This window comes from Typopeltis vanoorti, chromosome 9, assembly GCF_054136105.1.
Source record: "Typopeltis vanoorti isolate ZY-2024b chromosome 9, IOZ_Tvanoo_1.0, whole genome shotgun sequence".
NCBI classification, from domain to species: domain Eukaryota; kingdom Metazoa; phylum Arthropoda; class Arachnida; order Uropygi; family Thelyphonidae; genus Typopeltis; species Typopeltis vanoorti.
The window spans coordinates 140184217-140202381 of NC_143557.1; the positions used below are offsets into that span (position 1 = coordinate 140184217).

The following is an 18165-nucleotide window of genomic DNA, read 5'->3' on the forward strand; positions in this document are numbered from 1 at the left end:
CTCTCTTGGCACCTTGTCATATGGCTTTTCCAAATCGACAAAACTTAAATACAGATCTTTGTTATATTCCCATGCTTTCTCGACTATTTGTCGTAAAGTGAAGATCTGATCCTGACAGCCTCTATTTGGCCTGAATCCAGTTTGTTCTTCACCAAGCTTTTCTTCCACAATTCTTCTCAACCGTTTCTCAAGTATACTTGCATAGATCTTGCCAGGAACACTCAGTAGGGAAATACCTCTGTAATTCTCACATTCAGTTTTATTTCCCTTTTTATATATGAGTACTATAAGAGCTCTACTCCAATCATCGGGAATTCGTCCCTCTGTCCAGGCTTTCTGAACTATGCAGTGCATCCACTGTAAGACTCTTATACCACCATATTTCAGCATTTCTGGTCTAATATCATCTACTCCTGCTGCCTTTCCACATTTCAAGCCTTTGATGGCTTTTTCTACTTCAAGTATGGATATGTATTCCTGACTGCATGCTTGGTCAGTGTTTTTTACCAATGTGCTGTCATCACTGGTTGTTTCATTTAGCAGTTTTTCAAAGTAATTACTCCATACTTCAAGGATATCTTTTTCTCCCGTTTTCATGTCACCTTTATCATCTCTAACTCCTTTTACAGCACTCTGTCCTCCATTCCTAAGCTTCTTCAACAATCTCCAGAATATTTTGCCACCTTCTTGATATTTATTTTCTATATTTTTGCCAAAGTACTCCCATGACTTTTGTTTAGCTAGTTTTACACAGTGTTTAGCATTCTTGCATTTGTCTCTATATTCTCTAAGAGCACGAGCGACTTATTTGACAGGAACTTTTGATATGCTTTCTTCTTTTCCTTCACTGCCTCTTTAACTTCCTGTGTCCACCAGGGAGTTCTGATTTTTTTATCCTTACAGACAACCTCACCACATGCCTCTGTGGCAGAATCAATCAATGTTTTCTTCAGAGTTTGCCACTGAATCTCCAAGGTTTGATGGAGATTCAGTGGCAAACTGAATTCTCCATCAAACCTTGGAGATTGAAGGAAAAATGAAAGAGTTCTCAAACTCTTTCATTTTTCCTTCAATAATCTTTGTGTATTTTAGTCTACAGTTCACATCTGAGAGCTGCTCAACTTTTATTCGCTTTAAAACTTTCTTACATGTCATTCTTTTCAATATGAAATTCAATTTCATCTTGCTCAAGACTAAATAGTGATCACTTTCAATTTCAAATCTTCTGTACACTCTGGTGTCCTGCACCAGGGAGAAAACATCACTATCAACAATAACATAGTCAATGAGACTTTTCTTATTCCTTGCCTCTTCTCTCCATGTGAATTTGTGCACATTTCTATGTTGGAACATGGTGTTAGTAATAATCAGTCCATGTCCTGAGCAGAAATTCAACAGATATTTGCCATTATTATTAGCTTTGCTCTTTTCTCCAAATATTTTTGTATGTCTCACAATCATTTCCTACTCTGCTATTTAGATCCCCAACAAGGACCAACTTTTCATTTTTCATTGTGTCAGTTGCTTTTTCTAAAGCCTCAAAAAATTCCTCCACTTCTCCCTTAGTAGAACCTTCTGTAGGACCATAGGCACAAATAAGTCTCATTGTCCAGTTCCCCACTCTCATATTTGCCCACATTACTCCACTTGAGACTGATTGCCATTCAAGAAGATTAGCCTCGTATTTTGTGTTGAATACTATGGCTACTCCTTCTTTTCCTTGATTGTCATTGCCTGAATATAACATTTTGTATTTATTGCTCAGAAAGATCTCACCAGTTTTTGTCTTTTTTGTTTCAGTCACCCCTATTATGTCGATCTGGTACTTATCTAATTCCTCAGCTAGCTCCATTTCTTTGCCATTCAGGCTTCTTATGTTGATAGTACCGATCTTTAACTCTGGTGATGTTGAGTTGGGGTGTGTTTTCAGATTTGTTCCAGTAGCTGACTTTTCGCTGTTCGCCCTGGTTCCCTGGCGAAAACAACGGGGACTTTGTTTAACCAGGCGACGCCCCAGCCAGCATGAAATTTTGTCATGTCGTACCATCATTTTTTATTTTGGTTTAACCAATAAAAATACAATTTGGTCAGCTAAATCCCAAATTGCCAGCCCATCCTCGTTCGTTCAGTATCCAAGTATCCACGAGAAGGTGAGGATTGGACATTAGGTCAGAAGCCCTGGTTAGTTCTCTGCATTCCTTTAAAGGCTATGTGGAGGTCTCCTCTCAGTTATACAGCTTTGACCCTTAAGCACCCCTGTAAAGAGTATGGACTAAGAATTAACACAAAAAAGACCAAGATAATGATAATAGGTAAAAAAATAGGAAATAATGTAAAAATAAGATGTGGAGGAAAGATTCTAGAAGAAGTGGAAAGATTTCAATATTTAGGTAGCTGGATCTCGGAGAAAGGAACTTCAGAGTTGGACATTAGAAATAGAATAGACAAAGCTAAATCGGCATTTATGGAAATGAAGAGAATTTTAATAAACAAGAACACTAAAATAGGCATTAGAATTGGAATAGTTAAAGTTTGGAGTATTGCAAGTTATGGAAGTGAGTCATGGACACTAAGAAAAAAGATGGAAAAGATTAGCTATACAGAAAGAATATCAAATCAAGAAGTTTTAAGATGAGTTGGGATGGAAAGAACACTGTTAAAGAATATTATGCAAAGAAAGACTAGATTTGCAGGACATCTTCTGAGAGGTTCTTCGGGACACCTGACAAGAACTATATTACAAGGGAAAGTTGAGGGGAAGAGAAGACGTGGAAGACCAACTAGAGAGTGGTTTAATGACATCGTGGAATGGACTGGTTTAAGAATGATGGAAGCGACAGACAGAGAGAAATGGAGAAGAGCTGCCCATCTGCTGCAACCCTCTTGCTAGAGGATGCTACCGAACGATGATGACGAGTACTATCATATCCTGTACACCCCTTGAGGGTACATGGCAGGAATTTGATGATGATGATGATTGTAATCAACATTTAATTTGCGACATTTGAATTATTTGTTAATAATATTCTTCTTCTAATTGATTTGTCTGTTTTGGGGGATGAAAAACCTTAGCTGCCAGTAGGAAAACAACAAAATCAAGAAGAATGCACCTTTGCAGTCTGATCCCAGTTAACTGAGAAACAAAGAAAAAAAACAAGACTACAACACCAAACATAAGACAAATCACACATAATAAAGAATTTATTGAGTATAGTTACTCAATTAATTATTTGTTTTGCAATTCTTGTATCAGGTGTGATAACTTGATACATGAGAATATTAACTTTTATGCTGTCCCATAAACAGTTTCTGGATATTATATGACTAACCGTGTTTTTATGTGTTTAAAGAAGCTGAAACAAATTATCAAAGCATGCAAATGAGTGAGATGAGATATGATATGATACTGAAGGACTTGTAAGCTAACTTTCATTTACAGATTCAACTCACTCAAGTGAATCATTTGTAAATTACCAATCATGGTATAAGAATACATAAGCAGAGCATAAAATAAAAATTATATATTGAGAAATTTAACTTCCTACCAGCAACGACATAGGTAGATAGTGAGCAAAACATGGAATCGTGGTATACAACTGAAATAACATGATACCACTTGGGCAAGCTACATTTGCTCAAAATGACATGCGAGTGATATAAAGACTACAAGGTGGTTTCGTACATGGACATGTATGAAACATGTATAACTCACTGATTGTTATACATTAGTGAATACACTGATGTATAACAATCAGTGAATGACAGCAATTCTTTTTGAAATATCTGATGTTTAAGTCATCAAGAAATATCACCTTCCACTTAATTTCTCAACTATAAAAAGATATCGTAATACTGAAAATACTCTTTGGCTGGAAGAGTATCATTAATAGTGACTGAATGAGCTATGGACACTTTCTATAGATCAGTCTTTAAAAGTATGAGTTACCAATTTCTTAGTGAATCTCCCTATTCATCATTTTTGATAGGGATTAGTTTCCCTATCAAAAACTTATTTGTTTTTGATAGGGAAACCAATGAAAACAAATAAGTAGTCTGTGTACACTAAGATAGGACTTGGAGGTTCTTATGACGTGAAGGAAAAACAGGCTTCTCTGTCATATGCTAATTCATGAATCTCTGATGTTGAGCATTGGGGAGAATATTGCTGATGTATTTCCAATATGGAGTTCGGGTCTGCCTCTTTTTCCATCTTTAGGGACATAGATGAACCAGAGCATCAAAGGGTGCAGAGGGTGAATGTCCGAGTTGGTGGCCGAGCCATTTTTTTTCTTTTCATCTAATATAGTAGAGTTGGGAATGTGGTCTTCCTAGGAGTAATCCAGGATATTTCTTAGACAAGTAGTTCCAAAGCTATTTATAATATTGGTTGCTGCTTTTGTCAAGATGTTCCAGGTCTGGGAGCCATACAGAAAGATAGACTGGCTGGTGCTCTTGTAAAGAGAAATCTTCGTCTCCTTTGAGATGAGGCTCGACTTCCATACTTTATTAAGACCTGTGGAACTGCAGTACTTTCTGTTTTCTTGTTTTAATGTCTGTTAAGGAATCTGAGATGTGTGATCCAAGGTATACGAAGTCCTCTACTTCTTCAAGGTGATCATTTTTATTTATATAGATGTGCCCATCTATCTGATTTTTTAAGGGTTTATTTTTAGTTTATCTCCTTATTATAGTTCTTGAATTCTGGACGTTTAAAACTGTGGCTTTATGGAATAAATATCATATTCAAACATCGAGGAAAAGCTAGAACTGCCAGAGCACAAGGACAAAGAACTATCCAAAATGTCAATACATGATCTTACAGTTATTCTACATTATGAGTACATTATTAAAAAACCAAGACTATGCAATTTAATGTCCTACAGAAAGTAGAGGATTACCTAATGATTTTGAGTAACACTCACAGGCATCTAGAATCCTAATCTCATAAGGATGACACAACTTTCCTCTTCAGGGTTTGATGACCATTATTAAATTCTATTCAATTATTTCTTAACTACTATACCTCACTTGATATCCTCCATCTTTTTGAATCAGTTATTACAGAGTGTGAAAGGTTCAAACAGATTAATTCTGTTTGAACCTTTAAGGCTGAAGCAATTCTATAATACTTGTTATTCTTTTCAATCTGACTTCTGAAACACAAAGAAGGTAAATAAAGGCAAATTACTGATATGGTATCCTAGGTTCTTCACAATTAAAGTCCTATATGGACACTTCTTTAACTTATACTTGTTCTCGTCTTATGCACATATTTGAATGCCAATGTTTTACTACTTTTTTTTTAAAGAAAATTTCTAATATTTTAAAAACGCAGTTATGTGCAACATACAATACAAAATACACTGCTTTGAAAAAAGTCAACAGACACCATAGTGTGAGGAACAAACAGCTATGGCACCCAACTTAATAAGATGTAGGACAACCATTCACTGCAGTGACTGCAGCAATCCTATGGGGTATACTTTCCACAGCCACATGATAGCAATCAATGGGAATTTTTGACCATTCTTACAGTAAGCAGGTAATGAGGTCCTAGACTGTTGTGGGGACACATGCCCTTTGACCTTACCCAATGTTCCAGTTCACTACACAGATGTTTGATAGGGTTGAGATCACGGCTCTGTGGAGATGTTCATATCCACAAACAACGGTGCATTGTCTATCTGAAAGAGACAATGGTCAGTTTTGGAAAAAAGTAAGAAGCATTGCATTGTTCAGAATTTAATGTTTGTGGCACTACAAACAGAAGTCAAAGGCCACACAAAGAAAAACAGGACCATACCATCACACAGCCACCTCCAAATTTGATAGTTGGGATTACACTCTATACATAAACTTATAAGCATAACTTTACATACATCTGCTTTGTTTTCAAATTTTTCAGGAGCATCTGGACTCGGAGAAACGCATACAAGATGCAAAACATGAAACTGGCCTTCTTCCTAAATAAAATAACATTATATTAAATTATTACTATGGTAAGAGACATTCACTGGATATCCACCATGACCATCCATCTTCTTAGTAGAAGGCATAGTGTAATTCGTCGCTCCATAACTAAGCTTTCCAAGCTTCCATTTACCATTTTACATGCTCTTTGCACCAATGAAGATACACATTACCCAAACCAACTGCATGTTGGTTTGGGTAATGTGCAGCTTGCATATTGCAGTCCTACCATAGAGACCCAAGTTGCGAGCCTCGGTTCTGAATGTTTTCACGTAGATTCTTGTTCCAGTTGGTGCCCAGAATTCTGCATTTAATATGTCAGCTAATGGATGGCAATTTTTACATGTTATCCTTCATAGCAATCAATAGTGACATTTGGTGGCTGTGGTGGGTCATCCATTGCGAGTAGCACTTGCAGCAGACTCCTGTGCTTCCACTTCAGTGTAGTATCACTGATTGTTAACCTAGGATGGCCCAATTTCTCAACAACTTCCCAAACATATAGGCCTGCAACATAGCATCCTATCACAACACCTCTTACAAACTATGCCAGTTTCCTTCTCGCAGCCATTTTGCCCAAACACACACACACACAGTTGCACTGATTTGGGAGCATCATATTCTTCCAATTTATACTGGCTACAAACATGTGACTCATTACATAGTCAGATGTAATGTGATGCACCTTGCCCATGGGAAGTGTCTGTTGACTTCTTTCCAAGCAGTGTACATTAACACATGGATAACAATCTATACATAAACTATAAGCATAACTTTACATACATCTGCTTTGTTTTCCAATTTTTCAGGAGCATCTGGACTCGGAGAAACGCATACAAGATGCAAAACATGAAACTGGCCTTCTTCCTAAATAAAATAACATTATATTAAATTATAAAATTTTGCCTTCAAATTGGTGTAATTATGATTTACTATCTTTCAATATCTCACACACACACACACACACACACACACACACACACAATTATTCTAAATTCTCATTACTTATGCTATAATCAACTCATGCAATAAATAGCATATTCACATTATCATAGACTTTCTGGCCAACATCAGTATTTTGCTGAGAATTTCAGCAATGAATTGTCTTATGACATTATTAGTTTGTTCTTTGGCAAAAAAAAGTAAAATATTCAGAGAGAATATCAAGGAATCTATATTTTTCCTTTTTGTTTTTTTTTATTATTTTTGTTAAATAATTCCATGACTCTGCGATTCTTCCTTAAACTACACAGATGATATTGCTATACTATTTATTGAAGACTCAGTAAACTGGAAATTACTACATTTAGTTTTCAGAGCAGGGTTCCTAGATTATCTAGCCCATCTAACCCTGTACATTTTGATTTTGCAACCTTTGTAAAGAGGAGTGCCATTAAAAAAAAAAAAAAAAAAAAAAAAAAAAAAAAAAAAAAAAAAAAAAAAAACACGTTGTGATTTATATCAACAGTTGTGGATAATTCAGAAGTTCATACTCTAGGAGTAGAAATAATAACCAGTAATTATTATTATTAAACCACTGTGTTAAAGTTTCTTTAACTACTGAACCATCGGGGAAGTCTTTGCAGACAACTTTGTGATATATTTCCTTCGATGAATATATCAAAGTTTTCTTCCAATTGTTCCATTCAGCCACTAAGGAAAAGATTCTTTATTTCCAAATAGTTTGTGTTTCTCCCAAATTATATGTTAATCTGCAGCCAATATCAAAAAGATGTTCAACCTTAGATTATTTTCTTAGTATAACACTGAGAAGTATTCAGTGCAATACTGATTAGCATTCTTCTCATAACTAGGTATTTCCATTTCAAATCAGCTATGTGTGTGTGTGTGTGTGTGTGTGTGTGTGTGTGTGTGTTTATATATAGCCAGTTTGAAGATATATTTTTTAAATGCGATCACAAAAATATAATTCATCAATTGCATTTGATGACATGCAATGTAATTATAAATGACGAGGCAGTGTAGCCAAATTGTCAAAAGCGCTGCGTTTAGGCACCTGGCTCAATGAGATCTGGATTTGAAGAAGCTTTAACATAGTGGTTTAATAATAATAAATTTTTTTTTTAAAATAAAATAAAATAATAATAAAAGTTATGGATAATTCATAAACGACTACTTTTTTTTTTAAATGGCAATCCCTCTTACAAAAGGTTGCAAAATCAAAACATACAGGGTTATGGACTAGATAATCTGGAGCGTATGCAAAAATGTGTGTTGAACGTACCGACAAATAACCGCCGGAAGTCTGTGACGGCAAAAAATAGAATGTACGTAAACGTCAATAAAATGAAGGAGCGAGTGCTGTATGGGGATTCGCTATTAAGAGGCGTAATAATTGAGAGTTTAACGAAGTCATACCAGCCGGGTGTGAACATAAAGGACGTCAGCGAATCTATTCGACTGCAAAAACAGAGGGTGAAAGAGATGATAATAGTGGCAGGAACGAATGATTTGAAAGAGGACAAAATGGAAATGATAGAGGATGTGAGGGAGTTGTTTGAGGTAGCAAAAGAGAAGAGTGAGAGAGTTAGGATGGTGAGTATCTTACCGCGGTATGACAGCGAAGTGTTTAGAAGGAGGGCCATAATTGCCAATGACTTTATGCGTGGGTTATGCATGGAGAGTGGTGTGGAATTTGTGGATGTGTGGAATGAGTTCGATGGGCGAAAGGACTTATATAAGATGGATGGGTTACATTTGAATGGAGTTGGTGTACGGAGACTTGAAAGAGTGTTGATGAATGATGTGGAAGTGGATGTACAGACTCAGGGAAACTAGATTTATTAAGAGGGGGGGGAGTAGATATGCAGACTTTAGGGGGGGCAGTTAAGTGTATGAATGAGTATATTATGCCCGGGCGAGTACGACGGACAACAAATCAGAATGGGATAATTAGTATAAGGAATCAAAGTAGGGATGGGACAAATGGGCTTCTGCGATTCATGTACACTAATGCCAGGAGTATTAGGAACAAGAAGGAAGAGTTTTTGGCCATGGTTGGCACTTCCAGGCCACAGGTTGTCGGTATTAGTGAAACATGGCTGACAGAGGATGATAAAGCTAGTGGGATTGAATGCGATGGGTATAGCGTGTTCAGGAGTGACAGGGTGAATAAAAAGGGGGGAGGAGTGTTATTGATGATAGCTGATGAGCTTCAGCCAAGGAGTATAGAATTTGAACTGCAGGATGGGGAAAAAAGCACATTTGAGGCTGTTTGGTGTGAGATACAATCTAGCAGAACAAAATATACAATTGGGTGCTGCTATAGACCGGGTGATGGAGTGGATGGTGGGAATAGTATGCATAAGCAAATAGAAGAAATGAATGGAAGGAGGGTAATTATTATGGGTGATTTCAATTATGGTAACATTGACTGGAAAGAGGAGAGGGCACATGGGAGGAAGGAATTGGATTTTATGCAGTTATTAAGGGACAACCATCTACGGCAACATGTATTGGAAAATACCAGGGGGCAGAGAGTGCTGGACCTAGTAATTGCAACTGAGAATGTAGCTGTAACGAACATGACCATGTTGCCACCAATTGGTGAGAGTGACCATAAGGTCATGACTTGGGAGGTGGCTAAAGGAGTCGAATTTACAATTAAGACAGGGTATATGTGGAATTACCGGGCTGGTAAGTATGACAAGCTTAGGTGTGTGCTTGGCTCAATGCCATGGCATGTAAAACTGCAAGGGCTGGATGTTGATGGTGCATGGGAGGTGGTTAAGAACTGTTTGCAGGAGGCAATGGTTGACTGTATACCAAGAGTCCGAATAATAAACCAGGTAGGGGTTAAATGGATGAATAACACTATTAAGCTTGAGCTGCAAAAAAAGAAACAATTGTGGAGGGAATTTAAGGAGAAGGGTGACCATCAGGTGCATGAACAGTATAAAGCTCAGGCCAGGATGGTAACAAGGGTGGTAAGAAAAGCAAAAGCAGATTACGAAAGGTAATTGGCCATGCAGGCTAAAGAGAATCCCAAACAGTTTTTTCAATATGTTGCAAGTAAAAGGAAAAATGCTCATGGTAGAATGATCTTAAAAAATGCTGAGGGTAGGGAGGTAACTGAATCAGTCGATGTTGTGGAATTACTGAGCGAGCACTTTGCAAGAGTATATCATCCAGGTGGTGGCTTTGCGGAAATGGAGGAACCAACAGCTTATACTGGAATTGTGATGAATGAGGTAGAGGTAACTAGTCTATTACAGAACCTCAATGTCAATACATCTGTGGGATTGGATGGTATACCAGCTCGTGTCGTACGTGAAGCGGCCAAAGAATTGTCAGTGCCCTTGACCATTATGTTTAATTTGAGCCTCAGGACTGGGTCAGTCCCAAGGGGGTGGAAAGAGGGGAAAATAGTTCCACTGCACAAAGGTCGTTCCAAGGCTGCTGTTGAAAATTACCGGCCAATCAGCATAACAGGAATCATTATCAAGGTCTTAGAGAAAATAGTCAAGAGGAAAATACAAGATTGGATAGAAGAAAATGGGATACTGTATCGGGGACAGCATGGTTTTGTGAAGGGTAGGTCATGCCTCAGTAACTTGCTCACGTATTATAACACAGTGACGGCTGAACTGGATAAGGGTAATGGGTTTACAGTGATTCTGCTGGACCTTGCTAAGGCCTTTGACAGGATACCACATGGAATTCTAATCAGTAAATTGCAGCATATGGGAATGGACATAGGGTTGGTGAGATGGATAGGAGGGTGGTTGACGGAGAGATATCAGAGAGTGGTTTACTCAGGAGTAGAGTCCACTAGACGGCCTGTGACTAGTGGTGTACCACAAGGATCTGTTCTTGGACCACTGCTGTTTAATTTGTTCATAAATGATATAGGAAAGGATCTGAGAGGAACAGTTCATTTGTTTGCGGATGATGCGAAGTTGGGTAGGGCAATAGTGAATGCAGATGATGTCAAAATTTTGCAGGATGATTTGGATAGATTGGAGGTCTGGGCTAGGGAGAATGGATGTCAATTTAATGTGGCAAAATGTAAGGTTATACATTTTGGGGTGAAAAGATGGGAGGCAGTTTACTGCATTGGTGGAACCGTGCTCCAGGAAATTGATGAGGCACGAGATTTAGGAGTGTTGGTGGATAAGGAATTGAAATTTAGGGGACACATTGCAAAAGTGGCCAAATCAGCTCATCAAATCACTTGGTTGCTGAAGAATACGTTGACAAGCAGAGACAAGCAGGTTATTGTTCCTCTGTATCGAGCCTTGATAAGACCTCATCTCGACTACTGTGCTCAGATTTGGTCACCTAGGTTTCTTCTTGATGGGGAGGAGGTAGAGAGGATCCAGAGGCGAGTGACCAAGATGATAGCAGGTCTGTGGAATGAACCGTATGAGAACAGGTTGAGGATTTGTGGGTTGCAAAAATTGGTTGATAGGCGGAGGAGGGGAGATATGATTGAGACATTCAAATTACTGAAGGGTTTCTATAAAATTAATTCAGAAGATATTTTTGAGAACAGGGCTGGTTGTGGGAGGACTAGGGGACATCCATGGAAACTGGGCAAAAGTGTTGTTAGTAAAGGTGTTAGAGCTGGGTTCTTTACTTTTAGAGTAGTGAATGAGTGGAATGCGCTCCCTGAGTCTGTGGTGGATGCTGTGACAGTGAATGAGTTTAAGGCGAGGTATGATAGATACTGTATGAATGTCGAATAGTTGTGATGAAAATGATTTGGGGCCTCCCTCGATGAGTCTAATGACTCCCTGGAGTTGCCCGTAATAATAATAATAATAATAATCCTGCTCTGAAAAATAAATGTGGTACTTCTTTAGGCGATTTTAATGTGAATGATTATGTTTGCAGCAGCATGCATGAAATGTAAGCTCTTCACAGAGTGAGAGCTTTATGGAAGGAGAACGAAACAGGAGAACATGTTTGCCATAAATGTTTCATGACTAAATGCAAGAAGTGTGAAGAACATAAGATGAATGATAGCAACCAGCTGAAAGATCAAATGCGTGATAATGAGATTGCTATAGTGTTATAAGCAATATGAGTGACTGCATGAATGACAGTGGAAAATGACCAGATAGTAATGGAAAAGATACTGCACTTACATGAAGTTCTCCACAGAACAAAATGAGGCTGAGTGGTTGGAGAAATGTCTGGAGGATGGTATGACACAGAAGTGAAAGACAGAGGAAGAAAGCAGAGTATGAAAGAGAGAAAGCGTGCAAATAAGGAGCAAATTTCGCATGGCGATTCATTCATAAGAAGAGTGCTTAAGGAGTGTGATTAAATCATGCTAAGATGAAATCCTGGTAATAAGATTAAGTATGAGTGATGCCGTAAGGATACAGAAAGAAATGGTGAAAGATGTTTTATTTTGGCTGGTACAAATGATAAATCATTTGTAGCATCCAAATGGTATGCAAGAAGATATGAAAGAATTGCTAGTGCAAGCAAAAAAAAAAAAAAGAAGAGTGAGAAAGTAAAAGTTGCGAGTATGTTACTATGGTATGACAGAGGTCAGCTGAGACAGAGAACTACGATGGTGAATAAGTCAATGTGCAGATTTTGCAGGTGGGATGATTGGAGTGAGTTTGATGGAAGAAAGGATTTATATTATAAGGCCTGCATTTGAATGGATTTGGTGCCACAAATCTTAAGAGAGTTTGTTCAGTGAAAGTCTGGAATTGCAGAGTCAAGGGGGAGGGGATTGCAGGTGAGCATGGGTTCAGGCAATCTAAAGGTCAGTTAGTGGGAAAATGATCACATAATGCTAAATGTAGAAATCAAGTGACGCCACTAGTAACCACCATGAAGATCAGTATGTAGGCACTGCATAGGAGATGTGCAAGACCCTCGCATTCAAATATATTCCCCACAGAGACTTGCATATCCAGTTCACTAACATCCATTGCTTCAACTCCAACCTTAATACTGTCCACTTCCACTCAAATCCCACCTATTCTTTTTGGCAGAAATGCAAATTCCACCTCCCACCAGCACTATTCATCTCAACCTTTCAAACTACATACCCTTAACTCCTTTTGACCCAAGGGTGGCACATCTGCACATATATCCACTTTGACATACCTTGCCAGAGAGTACCCAACCTAGAATCACCCAACTCTGACCTTTTTAGTGAAAATCTTCCTTCCCCACTCAGCCATATTCATCTGCTGTTTCTATCACTCTCTTAAAATTACACAGCAGGTAATTATGACAAGCTGCAGGAAAGCCATAGAATAAGAATTTGGAGGAGAAAGATGTTTGTGGTGAATAGGTGATCAAGAGGTGTTTGAAGAAAGCAGTATCAGAATGCATACCCAGAGTCAGAAGGTTAATCAGATGAGAGATACTCAGATAGATGAATAGCTGCATTAAGCAAGAGCTGCAGACAAAGAAAAGGTTGTGGAGTGGAGTGATTATATAGATAAAAGGTAAGCAACCACATGAACAATTCAAGGCACAGGTAACATGGCAATATTCCATAAAATGATGATGGAGTTGAATAAGGGAAATGATTACTCAGTAGTACTGCTAGACTTTGCAAATGCATTTGAAAAGATTCCACAGAGAACTCGATTCCATAAATTGGAGCAAGTGAAGATGAATCTAATGATTTGGTCCCCTGCAGTTTCATTTGTGAACATTATTCAAGAAAAAAGGAAACATATTGAAAACAAAAACCAAACTTTGGAGTCTCACCGCAAAGTCTGAAGAACACAAAAATAATAACACCATGGAGGACACAAGTTAAAGAAGCAGTCCTGAAAATGAAAAAAGAATACCAAAAGTTTCTAGCCAATAATTCGGCAGATGCCCTAAAAGAATACAGAGAAAAATGTAAGAGACCTAAGCTGTGTGTAAGAGTTATTACAATGAAAAAATTGTAATTACTTTGAAAGACTGTAAAACAAATCAAGCAGTGACAGAACCATACTAGAAAATTTTCAAGAGTAATGCAAAGAAGAGTACATATCAATACTTGAGGTAGAAAAAGCAGTCAAAATTTTGAAATGAGGAAAGGCAGCTGGAGTAGATGATATTCAACCAGAAATATTTAAGTATAAAGGTATAAAATTTTTTTTTTTCAGAGGGCTTGGTCAGAAGGTTGAATTCCAAATGATTAGAGTAGAGCTCTCATAATACCCATCAATAAAAAAGAGTAAAGGAATTTCTCTACTTTCCTGGAACCACACTTAGTAGAGGAATTTCTCTACTAAGTGTGGTTCCAGGAAAGATTAATACAAGCCTACTTGAAAAGAGGTCGAGAAACTTGGAGAAGAACAAGCTGAGTTCAGGCTAACAGAGGTTGTCAAGATCAGACTTTTCCCTTTAAGAAAAATAATTGAGAAATTGTGGGAATATGATAAGGATCTGTACTTAAGTATTGTACATCTGGAAAAGGCATACAACAAAGTGTCCAGAGAAAACCATTTTAAAACATTACAATTATATGGGATGAATGGAACATTATACAGAGCAATACATAGTCAATATTTAAGTCGTCAGTCAGTTGTTAGAATTGAAGGAAATACAGGAAGACAGCTTAATATAAAATCATATGGAGTAAGACAAGGATGCACATTATCATCACCACCTATTCACTGGACATCCACAGATGCTGTATGGTCACTTGATGCTCGGTGGTGTGCCACACCAGTCATGCACATTATCTCCACTCTTATTCATCATCCATATGGATCACATTAAAAAAAGAAAGTGGTATCAAGCTTGATATTTGAATTGGAGATGTCAAACTTAACTCTTTGCTTTAAGCAGATGATGGTATACTCCTAAACACATCTAGTGCAAATCTCCAGGATTCACTAACTAAACTGAATAACAGCTGTAACAAATTTGGCATGAAAATAATAAGACCAAAACTATAAAAATAGGCAGGAGCATAGAAAACTTCAGGTGTGCTCCGAATAGAGATCCTATAGAACAAGTAAAATATTTCAACTAATTAGGCACAGTTTTTAATGAAGATGGTAGGTTAAATCTGGAAATAGACGACAGAATAAGCAAAGCTGGTATGGTGGGTAGCCAGCTGAATAAATTTATATGGAATAAGAGAGAAATTAGCCAAAACACCAAACTAGCAGTATACAAGACAGTGTTTAAACCAGTTTTAAGTTATGGATCTGGGAGTTGGGTTAGAAATAAAGCACTTGATAAGACTAGAGAAGAAAAATATGAGGGTTCTGAGAAAAATTAGGGGAGTGAACAGATGACATCAATGGCAGAATCATATTAAAAGTGAAGATATTAGAAAGAAACTTGACATTATTAGCATTCAAGAATGTATCAGCGGAGCCAATCTAAAGTGGTAAGGTCACTTAAATAGAATGGGTGAGGTTAGCAAAACAGGTGTTTGATGCCAAGATAGAGAGAGGAAGACTAAGGTCTAGGTGGATTGATTCGGTCAGAAGTGCCTTAGAAGCATGAAATATTAGATATGACAATACTGGAGTGCTCACAAGTAATAGATTGGAAAATTGTTGATAGGAGATTAATAATAATGTAAACTTAATCATGTACTGCTGTCATAGTAACCTGAACACCCCTTGGGGATACACATCAGGAAATTGATAATGATGATGTATAACAATGATATAGGAAATGATTTAACTGGAAATATTCAATTGTTTGCTGATGTTAAACTTGGAAGAGCAATGTCAAATGAAGATGATGTAAAATCCCTGCAGGAGGAGTTAAGTAGACTAGCACAGTAGGTAAAGATACTTGGATGGTCTGAAAAGTTCTCGGCATCGACCATAGATGACAACACTATCGGCACGATTTTTCTTTTCTAAATTGCAAGTCATTCTATCGAGTAGTTTGTTTTATACAGCTGTCTGAAGCAAAAGTGTTGTCTATATCCCTTGAAATGGATAAAATTGAGTATTGTATAGTTATAAAATTCTTTGTAAAAGAAGGTTTAACGGCAAAAGAATTTCATTTGAAGTTCATTGAAGTTTATGGGCACTTTTCTCCTTCCTGTTCGACAATTAAGAAATGGGCTGCAGAGTTTAAACATGGCAGTACCAGTCTTGAAGATGATCCACGTGAAGGACGTCCAAAAAGTGTAACAACTCCAGAAATCATTCATCAAGTGCACGATATGGTATTGGATGACTGGCAAGTGAAAGTGCATGAAATTGCTGAGACTATAGACGTTTCAGAAGAACGTGTTGGATATATTTTGCATGAAGAATTGCAAATGAAAAAGCTTTGTGCAAGATGGGTGCCACGGTTGCTCACAGCAGATCAAAAATGCACTCGAATGAAATCTCTGAACAGTGCTTGGAATGTTTTAACAAGAATAAAACTGATTTTGTGCGTCGATTTATTACTATGGATGAAACTTGGATTCACCATTACACACTACAATCCAAAGAGCAGTCAAAACAGTGGACAGAAGCAGGTTGTTCAGCGACAAAGAAAACAAAGTCGGTTCCATCAGCAGGAAAGGACATGGCATTGTGTTTTGGAATGCTAAAGGCATTTTGTTAATTAATTATCTTGAAAAGGGTAAAACAATAACCAGGGAATATTATTCCGATGTTTTAACCAGACTAGATGAAAAAATTTGTGAGAAAAGACCCGGTTTGCAGAAGGAAAAAATCATATTTCATTTCAGCCCAGACCTCCAATCTATCCAAATCATTTTGCAAGATGATTTGGATAGATTGGAGGTCTGGGCTAAGGTGAATGGATGTCAATTTAATGTGGCAAAATGTAAGGCTATACATTTTGGGGTGAAAAGATTAGCAGCAGATTACTACATTGGTGGAACTGTACTCCAGGAAATTGATGAGGCACGAGATTTAGGAGTGTTCGTGGATAAAGAGTTGAAGTTTAGGGAGCACATTGCAAAAGTGGCCAAATCAGCTCATCAAATCACTTGGTTGCTGAAGAATACGTTGACAAGCAGAGACAAGCAGGTTATTGTTCCTTTGTATTGAGCCTTGATAAGACCCCATCTCGACTACTGTGCCCAGATTTGGTCACAAGTAGTCAAGATGGTCACTAGGTTTCTTCTTGATGGGGAGGAGATGGAGAGGATCCAGAGGCGAGTGACCAAGATGATAGCAGATGTGTGGAATGAACCTTATGAGAACAGGTTGAGGATTTGTGGGTTGCAAAAATTGGTTGATAAGCGGAGGCGGGAAGATATGATTGAGACATTCAAATTACTGAAGGGTTTCTATAAAATTAATTCAGAAGATATTTTTGAGAACAGAGCTGGTTGTGGGAGGACTAGGGGATATCCATGAAAACTGGGCAAAAGCGTGATTAGTAAAGGTGTTAGAGCTGGGTTCTTTACTTTTAGAGTGGTGAATGAGTGGAATGCGCTCCCAGAGTCTGTGGTGGATGCTGTGACAGTGAATGAGTTTAAGGCGAGGTATGATAGATACTGTATGAATGTCGAATAGTTGTGATGAATATGATTTGGGACTTCCCTCGATGAGTCTAATGACTCCCTGGAGTTGCCCGTAATAATAATAATAATAATAATATTTCATCAGGACAATGCACCTAGCCCACAAAGGTGTTTTGGCAATGGGAAAATTAAGGGATCTGCATTATGAATTGTTGGAACATCCACCCTATTCCCCAGATTTAGCTCCCTCTGAATTCTATCTCTTCACAAAACTAAAACTCTTCCTCACTGGTTCAGCATTTTTCTTCGAATCAAGAGGTGAATGCAACTGCAGAGGGGTATTTTGCAGATCTTACTGAGAACCACAACAGGGACGGGATAATGGCGCTGGAATAAATGTATTAGTCTTAAGGGAGATTACGTTGAAAAATAAAAATAATTTTGAAATTATAAATTCATTTTTTCATTGTTAGGCCGAGAACTTTTCAAACCACCCTTGTAAAAAGCTGCCAATCTGATGTAGCAGAGTGCAAGGTGATGCGCTTTGGGAGGATGAGATCACAAGCTGTGTACTATATTAATAAAACTGAACTGCAGGAAAATGATGTAGCTAGGGACATGAAGGTGATTGTAGACAGAAAGTCATCATCAAATTCCTGACATGTATTCTCAAGGGGTGTACAGGATATAATTGTACTACATGAAAAATTTACATCATTACTAACTTCCTATCTACAATTTTACTCCAAATCAATCTGTTACTTGTCAAGACTCCAACATCATTACCAGATCTTATATTTCTA

The 18165-nt window shown here is 37.7% G+C and overlaps 1 protein-coding gene across 2 annotated transcripts in view; it reads right to left on the bottom strand.

The window, feature by feature from the left end:
- LOC150103629 (homocysteine-responsive endoplasmic reticulum-resident ubiquitin-like domain member 2 protein) overlaps positions 1-18165 on the bottom strand; it is a 135221-nt gene that overhangs the window by 56413 nt on the left and 60643 nt on the right. For both annotated transcript variants that reach the window (XM_090397699.1, XM_090397697.1), the window contains exon 4: positions 6754-6837. In XM_090397699.1, the coding sequence (XP_090253825.1) occupies positions 6754-6837 (84 nt within the window). The remainder of the gene's footprint in view (positions 1-6753; positions 6838-18165) is intronic.